This window comes from Exophiala oligosperma, assembly GCF_000835515.1.
Source record: "Exophiala oligosperma strain CBS 72588 unplaced genomic scaffold supercont1.33, whole genome shotgun sequence".
In the NCBI taxonomy this organism is placed as follows: Eukaryota; Fungi; Ascomycota; class Eurotiomycetes; order Chaetothyriales; family Herpotrichiellaceae; genus Exophiala; species Exophiala oligosperma.
In genome coordinates this window covers 25207-45490 of record NW_015622850.1, presented here as the reverse complement: position 1 = coordinate 45490, position 20284 = coordinate 25207, and the positions used below count along the sequence as shown (strand labels likewise).

General features: G+C 46.9%; 3 protein-coding genes across 6 annotated transcripts; 1 reads left to right on the top strand and 2 right to left on the bottom strand.

Annotated features, from left to right (window-relative positions):
• Nucleotides 1-2165: 2165 nt before the first annotated feature.
• On the bottom strand, nucleotides 2166-4287 carry PV06_11453 (uncharacterized protein). The gene has a single exon (XM_016413136.1). The coding sequence runs from the start codon at nucleotides 4202-4204 to the stop codon at nucleotides 2246-2248; it is 1959 nt and encodes a 652-aa protein (XP_016256484.1). The 5' UTR covers nucleotides 4205-4287; the 3' UTR covers nucleotides 2166-2245.
• A 170-nt stretch (nucleotides 4288-4457) lies between these two features.
• Nucleotides 4458-7797, bottom strand: PV06_11452. Of its 4 annotated transcripts, XM_016413135.1 has the most exons (5): nucleotides 7259-7797; nucleotides 7003-7210; nucleotides 6628-6943; nucleotides 6217-6578; nucleotides 4458-6149 (listed from the first exon to the last, which is right to left on the bottom strand). In XM_016413135.1, exons 3-5 carry the CDS (start codon nucleotides 6888-6890, stop codon nucleotides 5128-5130), a joined length of 1647 nt encoding a protein of 548 aa, XP_016256483.1. In that variant the 5' UTR covers nucleotides 6891-6943; nucleotides 7003-7210; nucleotides 7259-7797; the 3' UTR covers nucleotides 4458-5127. The 4 variants fall into 4 exon arrangements, with proteins under 4 accessions (XP_016256483.1, XP_016256482.1, XP_016256481.1 ...); XM_016413134.1 differs by having other exon boundaries at nucleotides 7003-7797; XM_016413133.1 differs by having other exon boundaries at nucleotides 6628-7210.
• A 12122-nt stretch (nucleotides 7798-19919) lies between these two features.
• PV06_11451 (uncharacterized protein) lies at nucleotides 19920-20126 on the top strand (the record flags this gene model as incomplete). Its single annotated transcript, XM_016413131.1, has 1 exon — nucleotides 19920-20126. The coding sequence occupies one exon, from the start codon at nucleotides 19920-19922 to the stop codon at nucleotides 20124-20126; it is 207 nt and encodes a 68-aa protein (XP_016256479.1).
• Between the last annotated feature and the right edge of the window lie 158 nt (nucleotides 20127-20284).

Genomic DNA, 20284 nt, shown 5'->3' with positions numbered 1-20284 from the left:
CAGCAGCGTTGTAATATGGATAGCGTCCGGATCATCCACCCCAAAAGGGAACCAGCTCAAACGCCCGTGAGCACACCTCCACTAAGACGAACGCGGTTACGATTTTTGTATGCAAGCTTATGACTCTGCTGATCTCTCGTCAGTCAGGTCTTCAAAAGATTTCCATGGAATTTCTCCTAGACTTTATGATCAGTCCAAGGCCACAGCGCAGAATCCACTCGGGTTGTCCATGCTGAATATTACCAATTTCTGCACCAGTCCTGTCATTATCGTGCTAGCTCATCACTATTGACAAGACGGCGATGAAATTTGTCTTTTCTTCTCCTCGTGCTGGGGAACATTTGACGAAAGATGCTCGTCATGGGGAGCCAACCTTCCTTACCCACGATGGAGTTTCAGGTGACCTCTACCTTGATTCAGAGATGGAAGTGGACACGCTCTCGGAGGCAGTGGTCGAGATACGACTCATCGGTCTGGGAAGATGCTGATATTGATGTTTCTTGACTGAGAGGACGAACAGGTTATGTCAAAACTTCAATAAACTGGGCAGAACAGTCTGTGGCTACTGCTGATACGAAAAGCTTAGCATACAGTCAGAAGGTATTTGACATTGTGCATAATGCATTTGTTACCACAAGTTATCAATGTACTTCAGCAGCTGACGATGGAGCAGGTGCTGGATTTTATTGAAAGACATAGAGTTAGAAGAGCAGTGGGAGCAACTGTACCAAACTCAAGCTGGATATGTCACTTCAAGATCACTCTCGCTCCTGGGCCCCTTTTCGAGGATAACTGTTTTTTGAATCGACCTGAGCGCTGGCAACGCCTACCGTCGTCACTGGAGCAAAAGTCTCCAATATGGACAGAACTGAGGCACTCGGGACCCAAGACGGCGGCATCCGTTTCCTACACATTGCATGCCAGGCTCCACCGGGGAGACGCTCTCCTTGCCTCACATGTACAAAAGATTAATATCTTTGATTGCAGCGAAATTGCCCCGCCTCTGGATATCGAAGACTTCACTCCGGAATACAATGTGTGTCAGGAGAGTCTGCTGCGCAAGTACATCTTCCAGAAGCTTGGGAGGATGGCGATTGGAGCCAAGCAACCTCCTGCCTTGATTTTCTCTAAGCCAGGGGAGTTGGCAGCGACAAAGGTGTTACTCAACGTCACGTTGCACACGATCCAGGAGCATTTTGCAGGCTGCGCGCAAGACGTTTTAGAGGCCTCCATCAATTGGAGGCTACAATCTTCGACCTTTGTCTGTATGCATATGCCAAATGCTATACCAACAATCCGACAAGTAACAACGTCACCCTCGATGGGGCACATTGTAAAAGCCAGCTCCACTCATCATCTGAAGATGAGGTGGTCAAACTGGGTACGAAAAAATCCAGCAGGCTCAGAATATACCGAATGGACAGCATCCTACCCAGTCTTGCTTCCAGTGGAGAGTACCTCAACGCTACCGCCCACATTCTTCTTGCCTTATCTATCACGAAGATACAGCATTCTGCTAGAAATCAGTATTTCCGGACCTTGTCGTTCGAGAGCAACATTGAAGTTGCCAGTGCAGATTGTCTACCAGAGCGTGGGGACATTGTCGCTATCCACAGGCGAGTTGAGCCAGTCGAGTGCCTCCGCATATGTTGTTGCTGGGATTTCGCCGCTGCGCAACCACGATAGGCAAGAATTACCATCCTATTTAGTTTGACCCTGAACACATCTAGGAAAGCCAGTAAAGGCAGATCCACTCCTCTGGTATGAGTTATGACTGGGGCTGAACAATAATCAGGACTATTCAATCTTTCAAAGGTAGCAATTCGAGACTAAGAGACGATCTGGTGCTTAAAATTATGTCTCTCTCGGGACAATCCTCCTGTAGCTGGTTTCCTTGCCCTGCGGAGATGGGTGAAGTTCCAGGGAAGGAGGCTACCTACAGGGCAGTAATTATAAGTGCGAGTATACTCAAGGCTTGATCGACGTTGGAGAGGACTATATCCATGGCATGGTCGGTTTGAACAAAGCCAAGAGGATTGTCGGAGGAAATTACTAGCTTAAGGTATCTACTATGGTTTCATCAATCCACAGTTCCTCTGAAGGCGTGATACTCATTTTGAGAATAGAATTGCATTTATGACCAACTTCTTAGCACGCCTATTCAGAAAGCTTTCTACTCCAACTTATCTTCAACCATCTCGTCGCTTCTACCACCCCCAGTCCGCTCGTGACTCCTCAGAGACGGTCACTCCCTCGTACTCCTGACGCTGGACCTCCTCGTGACAGTCCCGCCGTTCTCACCGATGCCCGTTTCGGCGGAACGCGAAGGGCTTCCCAAGGTATGACGGGCCCTCCCACTCCCAATGCTGGATCTTCGTCTCGTGATGGCACCCCCGTCAATCCCCATACCGGTACTCCTCTCCCGCGATCTCATGCGCAGGTCGACGTCGTCCTCCCGAAGCATCCCTCCAGCGAGCCCCGCGGCGCCGGCCTCAACATCTCGTTGAAGTTGCTTCTTTGTGCGCTCCCTCCTTGCTTCGGGCATCTCAGGTCTCCCCCCTAAGGAGGCTAATACCACATCTCCTGTAGCAGTAAGGCAGTCCATAACCTCTAGCTCATGCTTTGTGAAAAGTCGAGGTAGTAATTTCCACCTTATAGGAATCAAAGCAATGATGAGGACAGGAAATCCGACCGCGGCAATTGTCTGGCTAATTGCCACGGTAGAAGCATAGCCAAGAAATTGCCAGAATAAATAATGCCAGATTTGCCGCCGCGGAATGGTATTGAGAGGATCCGAAGGAGACTGGAACTTCGGATCTCGGAGAAGGTAGGCCACTTTGTGCGTTAGGACCGGACTCGTCAAAATACTACCGAAACCGACAGTGAAGAAGACGCCACTAATGATGGCGCGCGGCATGAGCGAAATAACAGTCAAAAGAGGTCCTGTCATTGTTCCAACCAGGGCTAGACCCATAAGGAAATGTGAGACGCGCTGCTCGGCGACTCTTTCAGCCTCGGTCTCTTTGCGAATGATGATCGGCTCATCCTGATCTTTCGTTTCGATGATCAAAGGCTCGTCTTTGTAATATGTAAGTGAGTCGGTGTGGACCGGTGCTTGTGGGACAAGGCCGTTAGGTAGGGGAATGTTCAAGAGGCCTCCGATAAAGCAGGTACATCCGAGGAGGAAGAAGTCCCAATGGAACCCTGCTGGCTTCTTCAGAGGAAAGATGCGAGCTTGAGCTGTAAGAGAAGAGACGTTGTGGTCATAGTAAAATAAAAGCGTCATGAGGAAGCCGAAAGGAACGGCCACAAAGATCCATTTCGCTGGTAGTGTCCAGAAATCAACCACCCAGGCTCTATCGACGGTCGGGAAGAAAGCGCGGGATTTGGGTAAATATTCAAAGTGGGCATAAGACAGATTACCCGGGAAATGAGTGAAGCCAGTCCACCATATTGTTGATATGGGGTAAGCATAGTCAGATAGAAGTGTCCGTAGCGAGCCGCGAGTGTAAGTCGTCTGCCCAATTTGCTCCAGCATATAGATAGTGAGGAAGTAAAGGATTGAAACCAGTGCAGAGGCAAAGCCATTGGAGATTTGTCCATTCTGGAATCCAATACTGAGTTCCTCGCAACCCTTGATGACATAGATCGTGCCAACATAAAACCCAAAGGTTTGAGAAGAAAAGTCCGTGATGGTTCGCATGTAGTCGCAAAGATTGAAGATGGCCGTCGCCCAGTGAAACACAGCCGCCCAGATACCCACCCAGACCAGGAATCGCGGATAGAGCGTGACGTCGTGTAACTCGATAATGTCGTAGATAGTGTAGTTGAACAGGGAGATGAGACCCGTGACGCCGACCACGGTCAAAGGTTGAGCAGAGAACAGGCTGAAGACAATCGCTGCAAGTGCGGACGCGAAGAGAGCTTCATTTATCCCGAAGAAACCATCAGTATTGTACGACATGTCGAGCTGGAACGCCAATGCAGGCAAGAGGTTGACGAAGTAGATCCGGATGGTGCCTGCAAAGACACGATAAGCCCAGCCATCCTGGAAATCACTGCGATAATAAGGTCGTCGCCGACAGACATCGTGATACATGCCACGGAATGGCTTGGAAATGCGGGCAAGAACGCCTTGATCATCTCTCCAATGGTACGCAACCTGTCCTGACCTCGCTTTCTCGTGGCTAGGAGCACCATCCATGTTTGCTACAAAAATGTGGAGGCTGATGAGACACGAAAAGATGATTTGGATGAAATGAGAGTTCTGGGCTAAGGAGCATCCCTTGTTGATATCAAGTAGAAGATCATCTCTTGCCGCAGAGCAGACGACCTTGACTACTTGTAGTTTTTGGGCATAAAGAAGACCCGCGTACTCGAACCTTATTAGATCGTCTACTCTTGGCGCTAGCCGCAATCGGGGCGGAACAATCGTCCTTGACGGATTGATTCATTAAACGTTCAACAGCACGCAGGCTCGAAGATCAATACGTAATCCGCATCTCTGATCTAGGCATGCTTCTTAAGAACAAGTCTACGCCACCTATAAGATATATGTTTCTGATTGTTGCGTAAGCATTCTTCCATTTCGAGATTCGTAGAATAGAGGAAAAAGGTGGCGATCTACGCACTTTCGATGGACATGACGAGTGCCAAGACTGCCGTCATAATTTTCTCCCCGGGCAGAAAATAGTCTCCATGTCAAATGATGAACTCGTGGCGACTATCCATTTCTGTTACCCCATGCCGCCGATTATGAAATACCGGTGGTTGACTTGGGTCTGTCAAACTTCAGGTCTACCTTCAAGTCTAGCTAATGGCGCATGGTACGATTGGCTGTCGAATATTCCTGAGAAAAGTCTTGCCACTCGAGGGCGTGGACGGTGGCATAGCGTGCTAAGAGTGATTTCAATGTTTGGATCTAAAGGCATTCGCAGAGCATACTTTCGGGGCGAGAATTACAGTCAACTGAGAAGAGGCATTGTTGAAAGAAAGTCCAGCTATTGATTACCTGGCCTAGTCTCCATGTGCGGTCGACAATAAAAGACTCAACTTCGAGTCCGTGCCGATGTCGAGCACAGCCTCGGTCGGCATATAACAGCATGTTTGGTTGATGGTTAACATAGCTTATAAGACAAAAAGGTGTGCCGAGGCGGCATGGTTCTTGAAGTGCGATTTTCCCTCGAAAACCATTCCACGGCAAGCCACCTTGTCGGGGCAAGGAATTCGATCCTTTTCTTGAAAGTGTCGGAGGCGACAGCGTTCGGCGTGTCGCTGGAGCGAGTGTTTACCGGCATACCGTTTCTCCCGATCTTCCTGGGGGAGATTACTGCAGAGACAGAAGAGGCATTGAAATTCCTGACACGTCAACGGCACGCAGCCTTCGGGCGTCGACGAGAGCGGCAGAGTCGGCGTAGAGACTACAGTAGTCGCTGTGTCTGTTTCTCCTGTGGAACGTGAATATTTCCTAGACAGTCTTTCACGTCGTGTTTCACGTCGCCCTTCACGTTGTCGACATAGTGAGATCATGGTTGCGGAACATTTTATGTGCCGGGACAGAGCCTTGGGACCGGTGAATACAGCGGGGTCGCTCATGGCCGCTTCCGCAATCTGCCGTCGTTCAGGGATTTTGATCTGCATCGGGGTGGACTCTGAAGTAAGCTCTTGCCCTTCAGCTGAGGTTCCTTTGATCTGTCGCTGAATCGCCTCAACAGGCGCTGATTTGTCGTACTGCCGCTGAATACACTTCAACAGAGCTCGTTCCTCAGCTCGAATCGTGCTGTTAACCATACGTTCCAACTTCTTGTACTCGGTATGGATTGGTTCTCCGATCGCCATTCGAAGAAAGCCAAACTCCCGAAGGATGACACCGCGAACCCGATCTCGCGACTCCAGAAGTCGGTGGACAGAAGGCAAGCGTCGAACCTGCTGACCCTGTTCGTTGGTGAGCTTTCTCGGTCGGTTCGGATCGCGGAGACGGCCGATGCGGCCGCCTGATTTGGCCGCCTGCGGATCAGCCTCCCGGTTCCAGAACGCGTCTTGCGTACTGTAGCGGATCATCCGAGACAGGTAGTTCCGTTCGAAGATCGTGGAAGATCCAACATGATCTAGGGCAAGGTTGCGGACAGCGGCGTTGGATTTGGGATCATCTGAGCCAAGTATTTGCGTTAGCAGTTTGAACTCTGCTCAGAAGAACTATTGGAGAGGATCACCTACCATTGATAGCGTTGCCCAGAGCTCGGCGGAGGCAGTACGTCGTCAGCGTCTGGAGGTAACCCAACGCCTCACCTAGACGCTTGACCCATGCCTGATAGACGTTGTAGGTCAGAGCTCTGTCTGGTGAGGTCTTGACGCCTTCCTTGGTGGCGATCGCACGGCGAAAAATAGGCACGTCAAGCATCTCCTTTCTCCACGGGATCGGCTGACATCCCTTTTCCCGCCGCGCCCGGAGACGGAAGAGAACATCGGGTGACTTCAGATCGGGCGGCCCGAAAGCCGAGTCATCGAAGGCCAAGCTGACAATGTGGGTGATGACACAGAAGATTGGGTTGTCGTCCAAATTGAAGGTGTACGTTTTCCTTTGTAGCAGGGTTAGCCACAAGAACTCCCCAACCGAGTGGTACTCACGGTCGTTTCCGCTTCTGGCGGGACTTAGTCTTGGTCAATTTCACCCCCAAGCGCAGCATGTCGACACGAGTCTCGGCGTCCTTCTCGATGTAGAGGTCCAGGTCGCGGTAGGTCAAGTCCAGCAGGGCTTGAGGTCGAGACCCGGTGAACGCTGCCAGCAACAGAATCGCCGCCAACTGGAGTCGTTGCCGTTCATTGGGAAACCAGTTGATATCCGAGGCCCAGTGGTAACGGATGAGCTCGACGAAATCGTCCGCCTCCATGAGAGGCTTCTCGATCTCCTCATTGTCCAGGCCATATTCTTCCGTCAATGGCCCTTCAATGAACTGTAGCTTCAGCGGTCTGGCGGTATACAGTATTCCCTGTGTTACGTACCACGAAGATTTGCCTCATGACAGCCGGGTCCATTCGACGCTGTGTCCACATAATGTACAGCTGACTCAATTGCCGCCAGTAGGTCGTCAGTGTACTGGTTTTCTTGATCGTGTACGTCCGGAGCAACCAATGTAGGAAGTTCTCCATCCGAGCCGTGGCACACTCGCGCAGGGTCTCTTGTGGATCAAGCTGGAACTTGTCACAGTATCTTTGCAGAGTCAACAGATGTCCCCAACTATCAGGTCATGGCACGTACTCCTCGAAGAGGCGCTGAATGCGGTCAACGTGGTAGATAGTATTCGGTGCATACAGCGTCGTGGGACGGGTTTCCAACAAGGCCTCCTCATATTTCCGGGCGAGGACGTCAAGTGTACAGACGTCATCAGTAGTATGGCCGGAGTATGAACCCCCGGAACTCAGGTTGACAGTGGTAAACTTCTTTCGGCGAGGCATGTGGCTTGAGCATACGCAGGGACGGATCGGACAAGTGAAGAGGAATAGGAGGAAGTGACGAAAGTGAGGTCGGCATGTTGGCGATGCCGTCGTATATATATCTCATCCAGGGCTCGTGCAGCTAGCACAGCGGTTGGCAAAGGGCAGGTGCATCAGGGCGTCGCCTGAAGCCAGTTTGACTTCCGACTCCGTTTGATGAGCGGGGGCATTTCGACGGAGGGATGGCAGGAGAACTGCAAACAATTTGAAATTCGGGAGACGTCCACGAGTCTCACTCCTAGGATCTTCGACATGGGTGGGAGGTCGCCAACGCATGCTTTTGAGATTGTGACGTGAGACACGCCGAAAGAGAGAGAGAGGGGGGTCTGAGAGAGGGTCGGGTGAGAGAGGAAGATTGTACGTCAAATCGTCAAAAGCGGCGAGGGACAGGTGGAGCCGGCCGGTGGAAAGGGATCGCAAAAGCGGCTACGGACGTCGTCGCGAAACGGCACCCTTTGCGCCAGGACACAGACTTGAAGAATAATACTCTACTTCTCACATATTTACTTAACTTTATTAGATTAGTGAATAGTTATATTATTTATAATTAGAATAGAATGATCTCCTAAGAAGGGGTTTATCTTATTAAGTACTCCTTAGAGAAATGTTTCGAATTATTTAGTGTTAAAAGAGCCTTAATAGACCTTATAAGTGAGTTACTTATTTATTATTATCGTAGGTAAAATGCTCTAACTAGTAGATTAGCTACCTAGTAATTATACTTAGTATAAAGTGTTATAAGCTAACTAGCTAAACTTTTTATCTATAATTCTATTATTTATAACACTTTTATTAAGTATTACTAGCTAGTTACTAGTGTAATTAACTATCTATACTATATAGAAAGTAATAAGTTTATTATCTTATCTAGTATTAACTCTAATTACTTATTTATATGTAATATTTATAGAGTTAAGTGCTTAGGAGACTATTAATATATAAGCGTTAATATTAAACTTATTACGAAGAAAATCGTAGCACTTATTTAGTCATATCATTAGCTAATTTAGCATAAAATCATAAAGTCCTTTTATTACGGCATAATGAATTAACTTTAGATAATCTTTAATAGGTACTATATCATTTATTTTAATGTCTTAATAGTGTAGATTCCATTAAACTTTAGAAATATAGGCATTAGAAACCCCTTAAGCCTTTATAATGGCTATATCTTTCACTCCTACCTAAAGTATAATTAATATAGTCACTTTTATCGCAGGATTAAACTTCGGCTATAATAGTATTATAATTATACCTTTTTATATAGTAAAATTTAGATACTTAGATAGAGAATTTACTCTAAAGTAAGATTATTATATAATATTTATGAAATTATAGGGTAATTATTAAGAAATATAATGTTATATTCTTATCACTTTTATAATTATTAAATGTTTTATATATTATAAAAAAATAAGGTTTTTACGGAATTTTGTAAAGTATAATATATAGACTATCATTATAACTTTATTTATAGCTTACTAACTAAGTTATTATGCTTTACAAAATTCCGTAAAACCTTATTTTTTTATAATATATAAAACATTTAATAATTATAAAAGTGATAAGAATATAACACTATATTTCTTAATAACTACTCTATAATTTCATAAATATTATATAATAATCTTACTCTAGAGTAAATTCTCTATCTAAGTATTTAAATTTTACTATATAAAAAGGTGTGATTATGATGCTATTATAGCCGAAGTTTAATCCTACGATAAAAGTGACTATATTAATTATACTTTAGGTAGGAGTGAAAGATATAGCCATTATAAAGGCTTAAGGGGTTTCTAATGCCTATATTTCTAAAGTTTAATGGGATCTACACTATTAAGACATTAAAATAAATAATATAGTACCTATTAAAGATTATTTAAAGTTAATTTATTATGCTATAATGAAAGGACTTCATGATTTTATACTAGATTAGTTAATAGTATAGCTAAATAAGTGCTACGATTTTCTTTATAATGAGTTTAGTATTAACGCTTATATATTAATAGTTTTCTAGGTACTTAATTCTATAAATGTTATATATAAATAAGTAACTAAAGTTAATACTAAGTAAGATAATAAACTTATTACTTTTTATATAGTATAGATAGCTAATTACACTAGTAATTAGCTAGTAACACTTAATAAAAGTACTATAAATAATAAAACTATAGATAGAAAGTTTAGCTAGTTAGCTCATAATACTTTATGCTAAGTATAACTACTAAGTAGCTAATTTACTAGTTAGAGCATTTTACCTATAATAATAATAAATAGATAGCTCACTTATAAGGTCTATTAAGGCTCTTTTAATACTGAATAATTTAAAACATTTCTCTAAGGAGTGCTTAATAAGATAAATCCCTTCTTAGGAGATCATTCTATTTTAATTATAGATAATATAATTATTCACTAATTTAATAGAGTTAAGTGAATATGTAAGGAGTAGGGTATTATTCTTAAGTACTTATCTCTATATACTTTAGAGCTTAATCTAATTAAGATATTATTTTATGAGTTAAAGAAGTGAATATAAAAGAATAGAGAACTAAGCTATTATTATAAAAATAGTTTTAATACCTTTATTTATTTAGTAATAACTAGTGTTTATAAGGTTAAGATAGCTTATAATTACTTTTATAGATATAGCTATATTTAATGAGATATAGTAACTAGTAAAGAATAAATAAAAAAAGAAGGGGCTATAGATATCTTATTCTATAATAATAAGCCTAGTCTATATACCTTAATTTATTTATTCTTAAGGTTATATAAATATAGCTACTATATAATTACGCTAACTATAATTAGTTAAGCTATATACTATAATAAATATAGTGTAAGATAATAACACATAAAATAATTTTAATATCACACTAAGTTATATAATAAGCCCTTATTAACTATTATTCCCTAATAATATAATACTTACTAAATATCTATTTATACTATTATTAAAACTATCTTTACTTATTATAGCTAAACGCGTAAATTCCTTAAGGTTATTATGGATTTTAGTTATAAAACTAGCTAAAATAGTTATAGCCTTTTAATGTTTATCTATATATATTTATAGATTAAAGAAGTCTCATTTATAATCCGTAATAAAGAGCTTAATCTCTAGTAACTTAGATATATAAATAAAATATTTAGTTACTAGCTAATTAAAGTACTTCTATATATTCTAATTATTATTACTCTCTCATTATAAAGGGCTTAATTAAGGTCTAGTGATAGCGATAATAGTGATAACTATTAATAGCGAAGATTAATAAATATATATAGGAGATTATACTAAATAACTTATTAATAGGATTTCTTTAATATTAAATATAAATAAATATATATAGTTTAGTGAGTAAATAGATAAAGATTAATATATAGTATTTCGTCCCAGATTCTTGGGACGTCGATTGCCGCTTTCGGCGCCCTCGCTCGCCCCTTTACTCACCCCAATCACACCCCCCTCACAGTCGACGCGCTCCACGGCTCATCCGCCGCGCACCTCGACCTCACCCGACTCACCCTCGACTCACCCTCGACTCACCTTTGACTCAACCACGCAGCCACCGGGCGCCGGCCGCCCTGATAGGTCGACCTGGGTCTGCGGAGTGCGCCAGGCTGTGTCCCCCTTGCTGGCAGCGTGAGCCAATCCGCGGCGGGCCGTGTGTGATATGAGAGTCAACGTGAGACCGAAGGGCACAATGGCGCCGTCTACGGTACAGCACAGCATGAAGCAACACACAGCCAAAGGGGGCAGCCATCATGCTCCTGAAAATCCTAGCACCGTTGGGCCCCTGTTGCGCCGACGTGGCCGCGCAGTCGTGGTTTTATGTCGCCCTCATTTCCCCCTTGCCTGCCCAAGACAACTTGGTATGTTATTAGTACACCAGGCAGGCCCTGTCGTTCACGGAGGCCCAGATTTCTTGTTTCTCTGTCCTAGTGACCTCTGGAGTTTTATGTTTCCTCGAGATTGACGAAGATATTCGCGTCATATGGCTATCTCTCTGACTCCGCGAGACCTGGAGCGTAAGAAGCTCCGGGATTCCAACGGATTCGTTGACGCCATACGGACGACTGATGATTCTCTCACTCTGAAACCCGTCAGGGACGGGACAGCGAACAACTACAAGACTGTCTTGCATGAATGGGACCTGTATGTGTTGTCTCAACGTCTTCGGGTTTGAGGCGATCTCCTCTGATGCTTCGACAGGTTCGTCCAAGAGTACTCGGAACTCTTTCCAGGATGTAGGCCGAGCCCCACGCAGGCCAAGACGGCGAAGGACTTTCTCATCTTCTATAGAAGAGGAAGGCAAGGTAAAGGTCGAGTAGACAGGGAACGCAAGATCTTAGACTCAACCGCGGAGACGTTCTGGAAAAATTTCATGACCACCTGGCAGCGGAAGACGGGCGACCATTTCTCAAAGCCCCTACGTTCCACAATTCTAAACGTACGTGGAGGTTCCTGGGCTATTGAGCAAGTTGATTCTGACGAAGTTCGCAGCTCATCGATGGAGGCGATGATAACGTTCTGGATCTGTCTAAGGAGAGGAGACCGACCAAAAACTACACTCTTCTCGACTTCGAGGCCGTTTCTCGTCAGCTGTGGCAGAACGACTGGCATGATTATCACCACGAGTTATACCGGTGGGGGTTGCACTGTCTTCAACTTCTCCACTGTGGGACATCTGCTCGCGCCGGCGAGTTCGAAATGAATCTTCGTTTCCGTGTAGGGGAAAACATCTTTACGAGATGCCGAGACATACTGACCGCCTTCATAGGACATTGGAATTTATCAAGTCTGGATGACCGATCAGCCACAGATCGTGTTTGACCTCCGGCGAGACAAGGCCAAGGGCCTTCAAGATCTACCCCGAGAGCAGTAGGTTCCTCCTGGGTCTCGGGATTTTTCAGAATACTGACTGAGACGAGACCGGAACATATACCCTACGAATTGGTCGGTCAACCATTCTACTACAACGTCGTCCTGTTTATAATGGCGCGGGTTCTCTCAGCGGGAGCGTTACGACATTACAAGACATGGACCGACATTTGCTCTATGAGGAAACCCCGCGGGCGGGCCCATCTTTCTCTAGGCTACGAGGATCACTGTCTGGACATGCCTATTTTCCCACGGTGTTATGCGGATGGTTCAGTCGATGAAAGTTTGACCTCCACGTCTCTGGCCGATCACGCGCTCCCGGACGCAGGTTACCGGACAGGCTTTCGTGAAAGCCTCACATTTCACGCATCCCGTCGAGAGGCTCTGTTTAAAGTGGACAGTAAGTGCGGACATTGCAGGCGTTTGGCCGAATCATGGACGCTGACCGACCAGATTATGGATATTCCATCAATGAACGTATGCGATTCGGCGCCCACCGCCATCAAGGCACCTACCCGGCAGCGTACCAATCCACGATCAGCACGGTTGACGGCCAGGCCACCTTTTTCGAACTTGACCGTCAAAACCAACGGCTCCATGAGCTTTTTCGCGGGTACTCTTTGCGTCGAAACTACAACCATTGGCCCACTTTGCCTGAATATCGAAGGCAGCAACTTGAAGAGTTGGCGCCGACTGCGGCTGACCAGAAGGCAGTTTCGCCCGTGGATGAACGCGGATGTGACATGAAAATGCGACAGAGACTCTACGACCAGAAACGCCAGACACGCGACCGGGCTCTGAGGAATCACCAGACCTGTCCACCTGCAGAGTCTATGATATCGGATGATTTTCCGTACGAGTCGGACTTTGTCTACACGAGGAAGTTGATGCCTGAGCGGGATCGGCTAGCCGAGAATCTATTCAAGAAAGGAAGTCTCCGTGACCGGATCGGGATGATGATCATGGACGATCTGGTCCGACTTCTCCAGACGAAGAAGTCGCAAACGTACTGCCGCGGGCTCAACAGTTCTCTCGACGCATGCGATACTTGCCACCAACAACACATTGGGTACGTGGCTGGATTGCCATTGTCAACGACTAATGAATGCCACTAATGTTTGTACAGCAGGGCTAACCCATCTACATGGTGGTCACACGTGTATCGATGCCGAAAGGCAGCGGCCAACAAAGTCGGGCAATTTCAAGAATTCTGTTTCCCATGCTCCAGGTGGTTCGGCAGTCTAGCCTCTTGGAAGCATCACGCGGCTGAACATCTCCAACCCAGCGAGGAATTGAGTCTTCTGCCGCTCAAATGCAACATTGCGCAATTTCGCCATACCCTTCTACGGCCGGGATTCTGCCCAGAATGCCTGGGTGACAAGAGTGCCGACCCCGAGGTCCGGTTCCGGCAGTACACGAACGTGAGCGAGTGGAAAATGCACGTTAGTCATCACATGAGCCTCCGCGAGCGTGGGCGGTGGGCTTGTTCCCATCCACGCTGCACAAATCTTGCGGCACAGACGACTTGGGAGGAGCTCTTTGATCACCTCGCAGACATCCACCAGATTCCTTTCACTGTCGCAGAGAGAGAGCAGGTGAAACGAGACGAATCGACTCACGAAGAAGGACAGAAGAAGCGAAGATATCGGTATGTTTCCAAAAGGAAAAGTACAACCCGCCCGAAGGGAGATGATGGTTTTATACACCGAACCTCAGCCTCCATGAAGCAACAGCTCGAGGGTCAGACCACGCGGGGATCGACCCTCGAGTTGAAAATTCCACGCAGCGGAGGCCCGCCTTTAGAGGTGACACAATGGAAGCGACTTGAAGCACGCGACTCCGACGAGGAAGGTTCCGTGAGAGCATCGATGGTAGACTACAACAAAATGCTCGTCATAGAGGATAAACCTCCTCCACAGACGACGCGACATTCGGAGCTCGCGTCTGAAGAAACAAGAGCACCCCAAAATCGTTCAGAACCGGGATTGAGTCGTCAAGACGATACTTCCTCGCGCGGATCAGGCCGCACCATGCCACCTCGGGCTGAAAGTGATAACACGGAGCGGCAAACACTTGACGCTGTCGTAGTCCCCCTCCAATCCGCTCAAGAAAATGGAAAGAAAAGACAGATCTCAGATTCTTCTTCAGCTTTTGCCAGAAAGAAAGCGAAACCGCTCGAGCGCTCGGAGATAGGAGGCTGCAAGAGGCAGAACAACATTGCCGTTGAGATTCCACCCCTGCCGGCCGATTGGTGGATCAGGGGAGAAAAGGGACCTCATCCTCCCTCAATTGCCAATAGACATATCTCGATCCGGCGTACTCAGAGAGCAGCAGTGGTTCCGTTGCCGAAGAAGTGTCCGCGCAAGAAGCGCGGAAAGACACAGTCTACTGGGAGGCCGAGAGGAAGGCCGAGAGGAAGACCTCTTCGAGTTCGAGACCTTCCTCAGCCTTGTCGGCCGCCTCTTACCAACGATCTCTGTCCAAGCCAGACACGAGCCCAAAAACGAGCCCGGAGGCCTACCAGTGTGAGTCTGAGCAACCAGCTTGACGAGGACGAATCTGCAATTTCTGTAGACCACCTGCCCCATAAGTGGAATCCCTCTGATAGAGATGGTACTTCGGGCCCAGCTTTAGAGTACGCCTCATCATCAATTCAACCGCGAATTTCGTCATCTTTCCACGTCGGCCTGCGAAGAGAGGCCCCCCTTCACCAGTCCAACAATTTCCCCCAGAGCGCTGTCAACTTTCGCCTCACCCGACCCTCTGCCCGAAGGCTGCTGGGACCACCCCGTCCCTCAGCGGCCAGAGGATTCGACTGCGTCTCCTCTCGATGCTGGGGGAGTTCAGCACGGTTCGAGTGTGATTCCCCTTGAGCAGTGTTGGCAGATGAACGCTCATGATGATTGCTTTTTCTCTGAAATCTCTCCTTGATTTTCTTCAGCCATCTCTCTTACCAGTTTTCCAATTCCTAGTGCTCATACTGGTGAGACGACAAGCACTGAAACTTTCCCGGAATTTTTATCTCCATCAGCAGACACCAATGCTTTCGATCAGCATCTCCGCTCTCCTTCCTTGTCATGTGTATCAATCTCGGACGATGGACACGGTGAACCTTACGGGCGAAGGTTTACTGATACCGAACAAGACCCAGGCTGTGATATCGCAGCAACATCGACTGAGAGCAGCATCGACCCAGGTCTAGAGCATTCATAACGGAGAGGGAGAACTCTGCATTGAGTAGCGGACCGCTATGGTGACTTGCAGGAGTCTCGCGGACAGTCTCGCGGGCGGCTGAGCCTACGAGTTGCAGGATTAAACCGGCGCTCTTCACGGTGATTTTCATCCTGTGAGAGATGAGTCATTACTCATTTGCCTTGGGCAGAGCAACTAGCTAATACACTCCTGGTTGAGCTTATGGCCGAAGGACTGTGCTTGAGAAGTTGGAATGATGGTCTCGATATGGCTTCTTCGTCGTCGGGCTTGGAACCTTTCAAGGATGGTCGAGGAGTCTGGCACGAGTCTGGCCTTGAGTCTTACATTCCGGAGCGATAAGGAGATAGATACGGTACTGTAAGTCTACTAGTCTTTCTCTTATAGTAATACCGCCCACTACTGGATTCGACTCTTTTAATCACACGCTTGTACTTATCTAACGGAAGGGCATCATGACCCCTTACGACGATATATCGACCGCTGGGAATGTCAACTAATCCGGTATATGATCCTGTATCCGCCGAGCCATCGGTTCTGACCTTGCTCGTCCAGGAATGTCGAGGATTAACAACCTAGAGTTTAAATTCCTCTGACTTCTTCACACTAATCTTATATTATACTTAGACTGGGTAAAACATAGTCTATGGGACCAGTCCCTACTACGTCATGCAAGCCCTCTGTCTACCATCCTCAGATCCTGATCTCCAAAACGTACCTTTTTATTGTTCATTGGCCATATAGTATCCAACGAAAGATAGGTAATTCAGTTGCCTTTGATATTAGATTGCTCCACCTCTGAATCTGTACTATGATACCCATGCAACTCGTCGTTCCAATGTGTTCCTGGTTGTCTGCGATGATGTACAAACTCCTTATGGGCCAAGCGTCGTGCATTTCGCTCTAAACGACGGTAAAGCACGCTTAAGTGAAACATGTAAAAGCTCAAAATAACCTCTCAGGACTTCCTCAATAGTCTCGACAGCACAAATTCCCCCAACTGGACATTCATGGAGATACAAATAGGCACCATGGTAGTGGACAAGAGCTCACTCTGGAATCAGAATGTTTAATCCCCTCGTTGCCGTTGATAGCCTGGCAATGTGCGACCTGAATAGTTGTTGAAGATTCAGTTCAGATGCCCTCCGACGTGGGATGATAGGGAGAAAGATCATTTCTTGGTCATCATTGTAAATACATTTCGGAATCTCCCTCTGAGAGGGTGTATATATATGTGCAGGACGGAGCCATGATTGTGAAGACAATAACAACGAATTAATGGAAAAACATCTCGAGCCTGAGCATAATCTCATATCCTCAACAGCTCTTTACCCTGTTTCTCTTTATTACTTATAATTGTTCTATCCCGTCTAACTAACTGCGGAACTCTCTCAAATGCGCTTTCGTCACCCCATTCTAGATACTTTGCTGCCTTCCAGATATTGTCGTTATCTGCTAGAAATTCATTCCAGTGCTTTTTCTTCTGTTGTCAAATGGCGTCATGATACTTCTTTAGGCGGCTCTTGCTGTCTCCTCTAGGCTCACGACGATTTGCCCTGCCCAGCGCTCGCTCCGGGCGCGGTTTCTCCAGTACGTGTAGATACGCCGTGGTTATGTCAAATCGGTCTTTCACCATCTCTTGGTGAAGGGCAAGGGCCGAGCCTTCGGTGTGAGGGCATGCACGGTCTTTAGCACGGCTGGCATCAACATGCCTGTCTTGATCTGTATAATTTCTTCGGATGGCCTGGTATTCAACGTCTTAGTGATTCGGGCATTAATTTCCTTTCATAGTTTGTTCTTGAGTAGAAGTCGTTCCTGCCGCTTTGATGTTGAGACCGAGACGTCAAAGACCGTCTCTATCGCACGGTGATTAGATTCATATTTGGTCCCATATATCGCACATTTAACGATCGATGCAGTCAGTTCCTCGGAAATTAGGACCAGATTAATTGTGGTTTCGTATTTTCCCTTCGTGCTACGTCTTCGTTCCACGTCGGAGTAAGCTACTAAGGGCGAGATCGCTTATTAGGTCGATGATCTCATCAGCATCGCTCTGTCTCTCTAGAGAAAGGCCGTCTCCTCCTCAGAGCTGGTCATGTCGATTGAAATCTTCCGCAATCACTATGTTTACCATAGCGTCTGTGTCTCTTCTCACACCTGTCACGGTCTTGCGCAGGCTGTCGCATATCTCTCGAAGAGTCTGCGGGTCTTCTCCTAGTACGTAGACCGACGCGATTAGGATCAAACGATTAGCGAGCCTGATGACTGCTGTCGTTATGTTCGGGGACTTCATCCGTACCTGTTTCGCCTGTCTCTTTGTTAACCCACAGTATGCTACGAATTGGCCATCTCCCTTCTCTCCATAAGCCAAAAGGGGCTATCTTAGTCCATTTGTGATAACTCGTAGGTGTCGTTAAGAGTCGGCCCAGGATTCTCCGTGCATGACATCCTTGGATCGCTAGGATCGTCGTATCTTGTATCTTCTCGTCATTCATCAGACTGTCGTGTATCTCGCCTTGTTATCTCACATTAAGCTGAATCATATAAAACGTTCTACTCATGTTAAGATAGGTAAAGCTTTCGACAGTTTCGGCTGAACGATTCGTGTGATTCTCTACACGGGACACAATCATGACGAGCTCGGTGCATTCACTATGGCGATAGCCTCCCTCGACGCACCTCGCGTAGTTCTGGGCGTTCTTGCTCTGAAATGCCTTGTGATCGAGCTCCTGACAATTGAAACACTGCTCCGGGCGGGGCCGTCGTTCGAATACTTCCGTATAGCCGGACTCTCCCGCGACATAAAAGAAACCCTCTCGCAGAAGGCGACTGACGTCGCTATCTTTCGTGAGGTATACGACTATAGAACTATATGCCTTGACGACGTACTCAGCCATGCCACCTTTGTCACCATTATTTCGTTCTCAAGGCTAAAGGACTCTGCTGCTCCGGTCCGGATCTCTCCATTTTCGTCCAAGACCGCTAAGCGGTTGACATTGTTCACCTTGATCGGGTAGAGTTCGTTCCTTAGGACTCTGGTGCCGGGGCAGTCTTCCTCTCTGCTATTTGCTTGATTATCTGTTGTTCGTTTTCGCCCCTGCATGTGATTCTAACTCGGCTCGTGTTTCTGGTATCTCTGGTCACTACTCGGCAGCGCCAATTGTCTTGTTCACTCGTGGCACGTATCTCTTTTTCCACGGCCGCTCTAATCGCACCTGGTGAGGTCTTATCGGTGTCTTCTTCCGCCACTCTTGAGGTGTCGATCACGCAGTAATGCGTATCCGTGGTGGTCGAGGGGCGAAGGGGCCGTCTCGCGTTGTGGTTATCGGTGAAGGCCGTATTGGTCTGTGTGAGTTGCGGGGGCTCTGCTTTGGTGCCCCGCTACAGATGTCCATGATCGCGTGGCAGGAGGGGACGCGGTGATGGCACTGACTTCCGACTATAAGGAATAGGTTCGCTGATGTAGTTCGGCATTTTGTCTCGTGAGATTCTGCGTTCTTCTTTAATATCCGCAAGGTTAGCTCGAATGACCTCGATAGTATTGTTCTGCTTCTCGATGAGGCTGATCTGCTGCGTGATGGTTTTCTCTAGGTTCAGGATGACCCTCACGAGCTCGTCGAATTTCGTGCCTCTTCCCTCGCTTTCGCTGGCAAACTCGAGTCCGGTTCTCCCTTCATTGCCTGTGAAGGTGGTGTTGTTGTTCCCTTGTTTTTCATACTCTCTGGTGAACGTCCTGTGTTCTGCTCGTGGTGGTGTGCCATTGATTTCTGGAGCACCTCTGCGTCGTGGTGTCCGTGTCCAGAACCCGTCTTCCTCAGCCGCCACCGTAATTGTCTTCAGGTCTTAGTCATCGTCTCTGTTCTGTTGAAGCACCTTCGCACTGGGTTCTCTCGCTCTGCTCGAGGGTGCTCGTTGTCGCTATGTTGTCACCGGCGCTGCAGCGCTGCTAGATCTCCCGGCGACGCGTCTGATGAACGGCCAACGTAAGTGAGAAGATGAGAATTCTCCCTTGTCGATACAGTGACATGCAAAACGGGATTCTACAGTTGAGTATAGTAGTCGCTATTAATTGCTTACAGTGACGGTTAAAAGCTATACATTTCCATGTTGATCTTTTTGTTAATATAGCTTGTTAATATAGCTTGAACACAACGACAAAAAGTTCTCTAGTTGTTCGCCAACCTGTCAATCCAAAATGGAGCCTCAGCAAAGCAATAAATCCTCCATACCGTCAGGATACCACTGGATCAATACCGAGATCCAGAAACTGGACTTTGAAGTCGACTACGAGACTATATAGCGTTTAATGACCAGCTCCCGTCTCTCAGACTTCATGAACAATCTCATATACGCCCTAACATTTCCTAATTTTATCATCACAGCATGGGACTCAGAGGCTGTCTGGCGGGTGGACGGTGGCAAAGTCGTGCACAAGGGAGCAGGGCGTGTAGAGGAGACGGAGAACAACAACATGACATGGTGGTACTATGGTCCCAGCGATGAGCGGACCAAGCCGTCGACGATATCACAAAGGGCTTGAATGCTGCGCTAGCAAATACCCAGGAAACTTCAAGGTCGTCGAGGGTTGCATCTACACCTTGGCGTTCAGAGCGATCCTCATGCACCGACTGCGTCTCCGCCTAGGCTTTGCAGGCTTTTCGATCACGGAGAGAATTGCAGCTCACCATTTCTGACGGG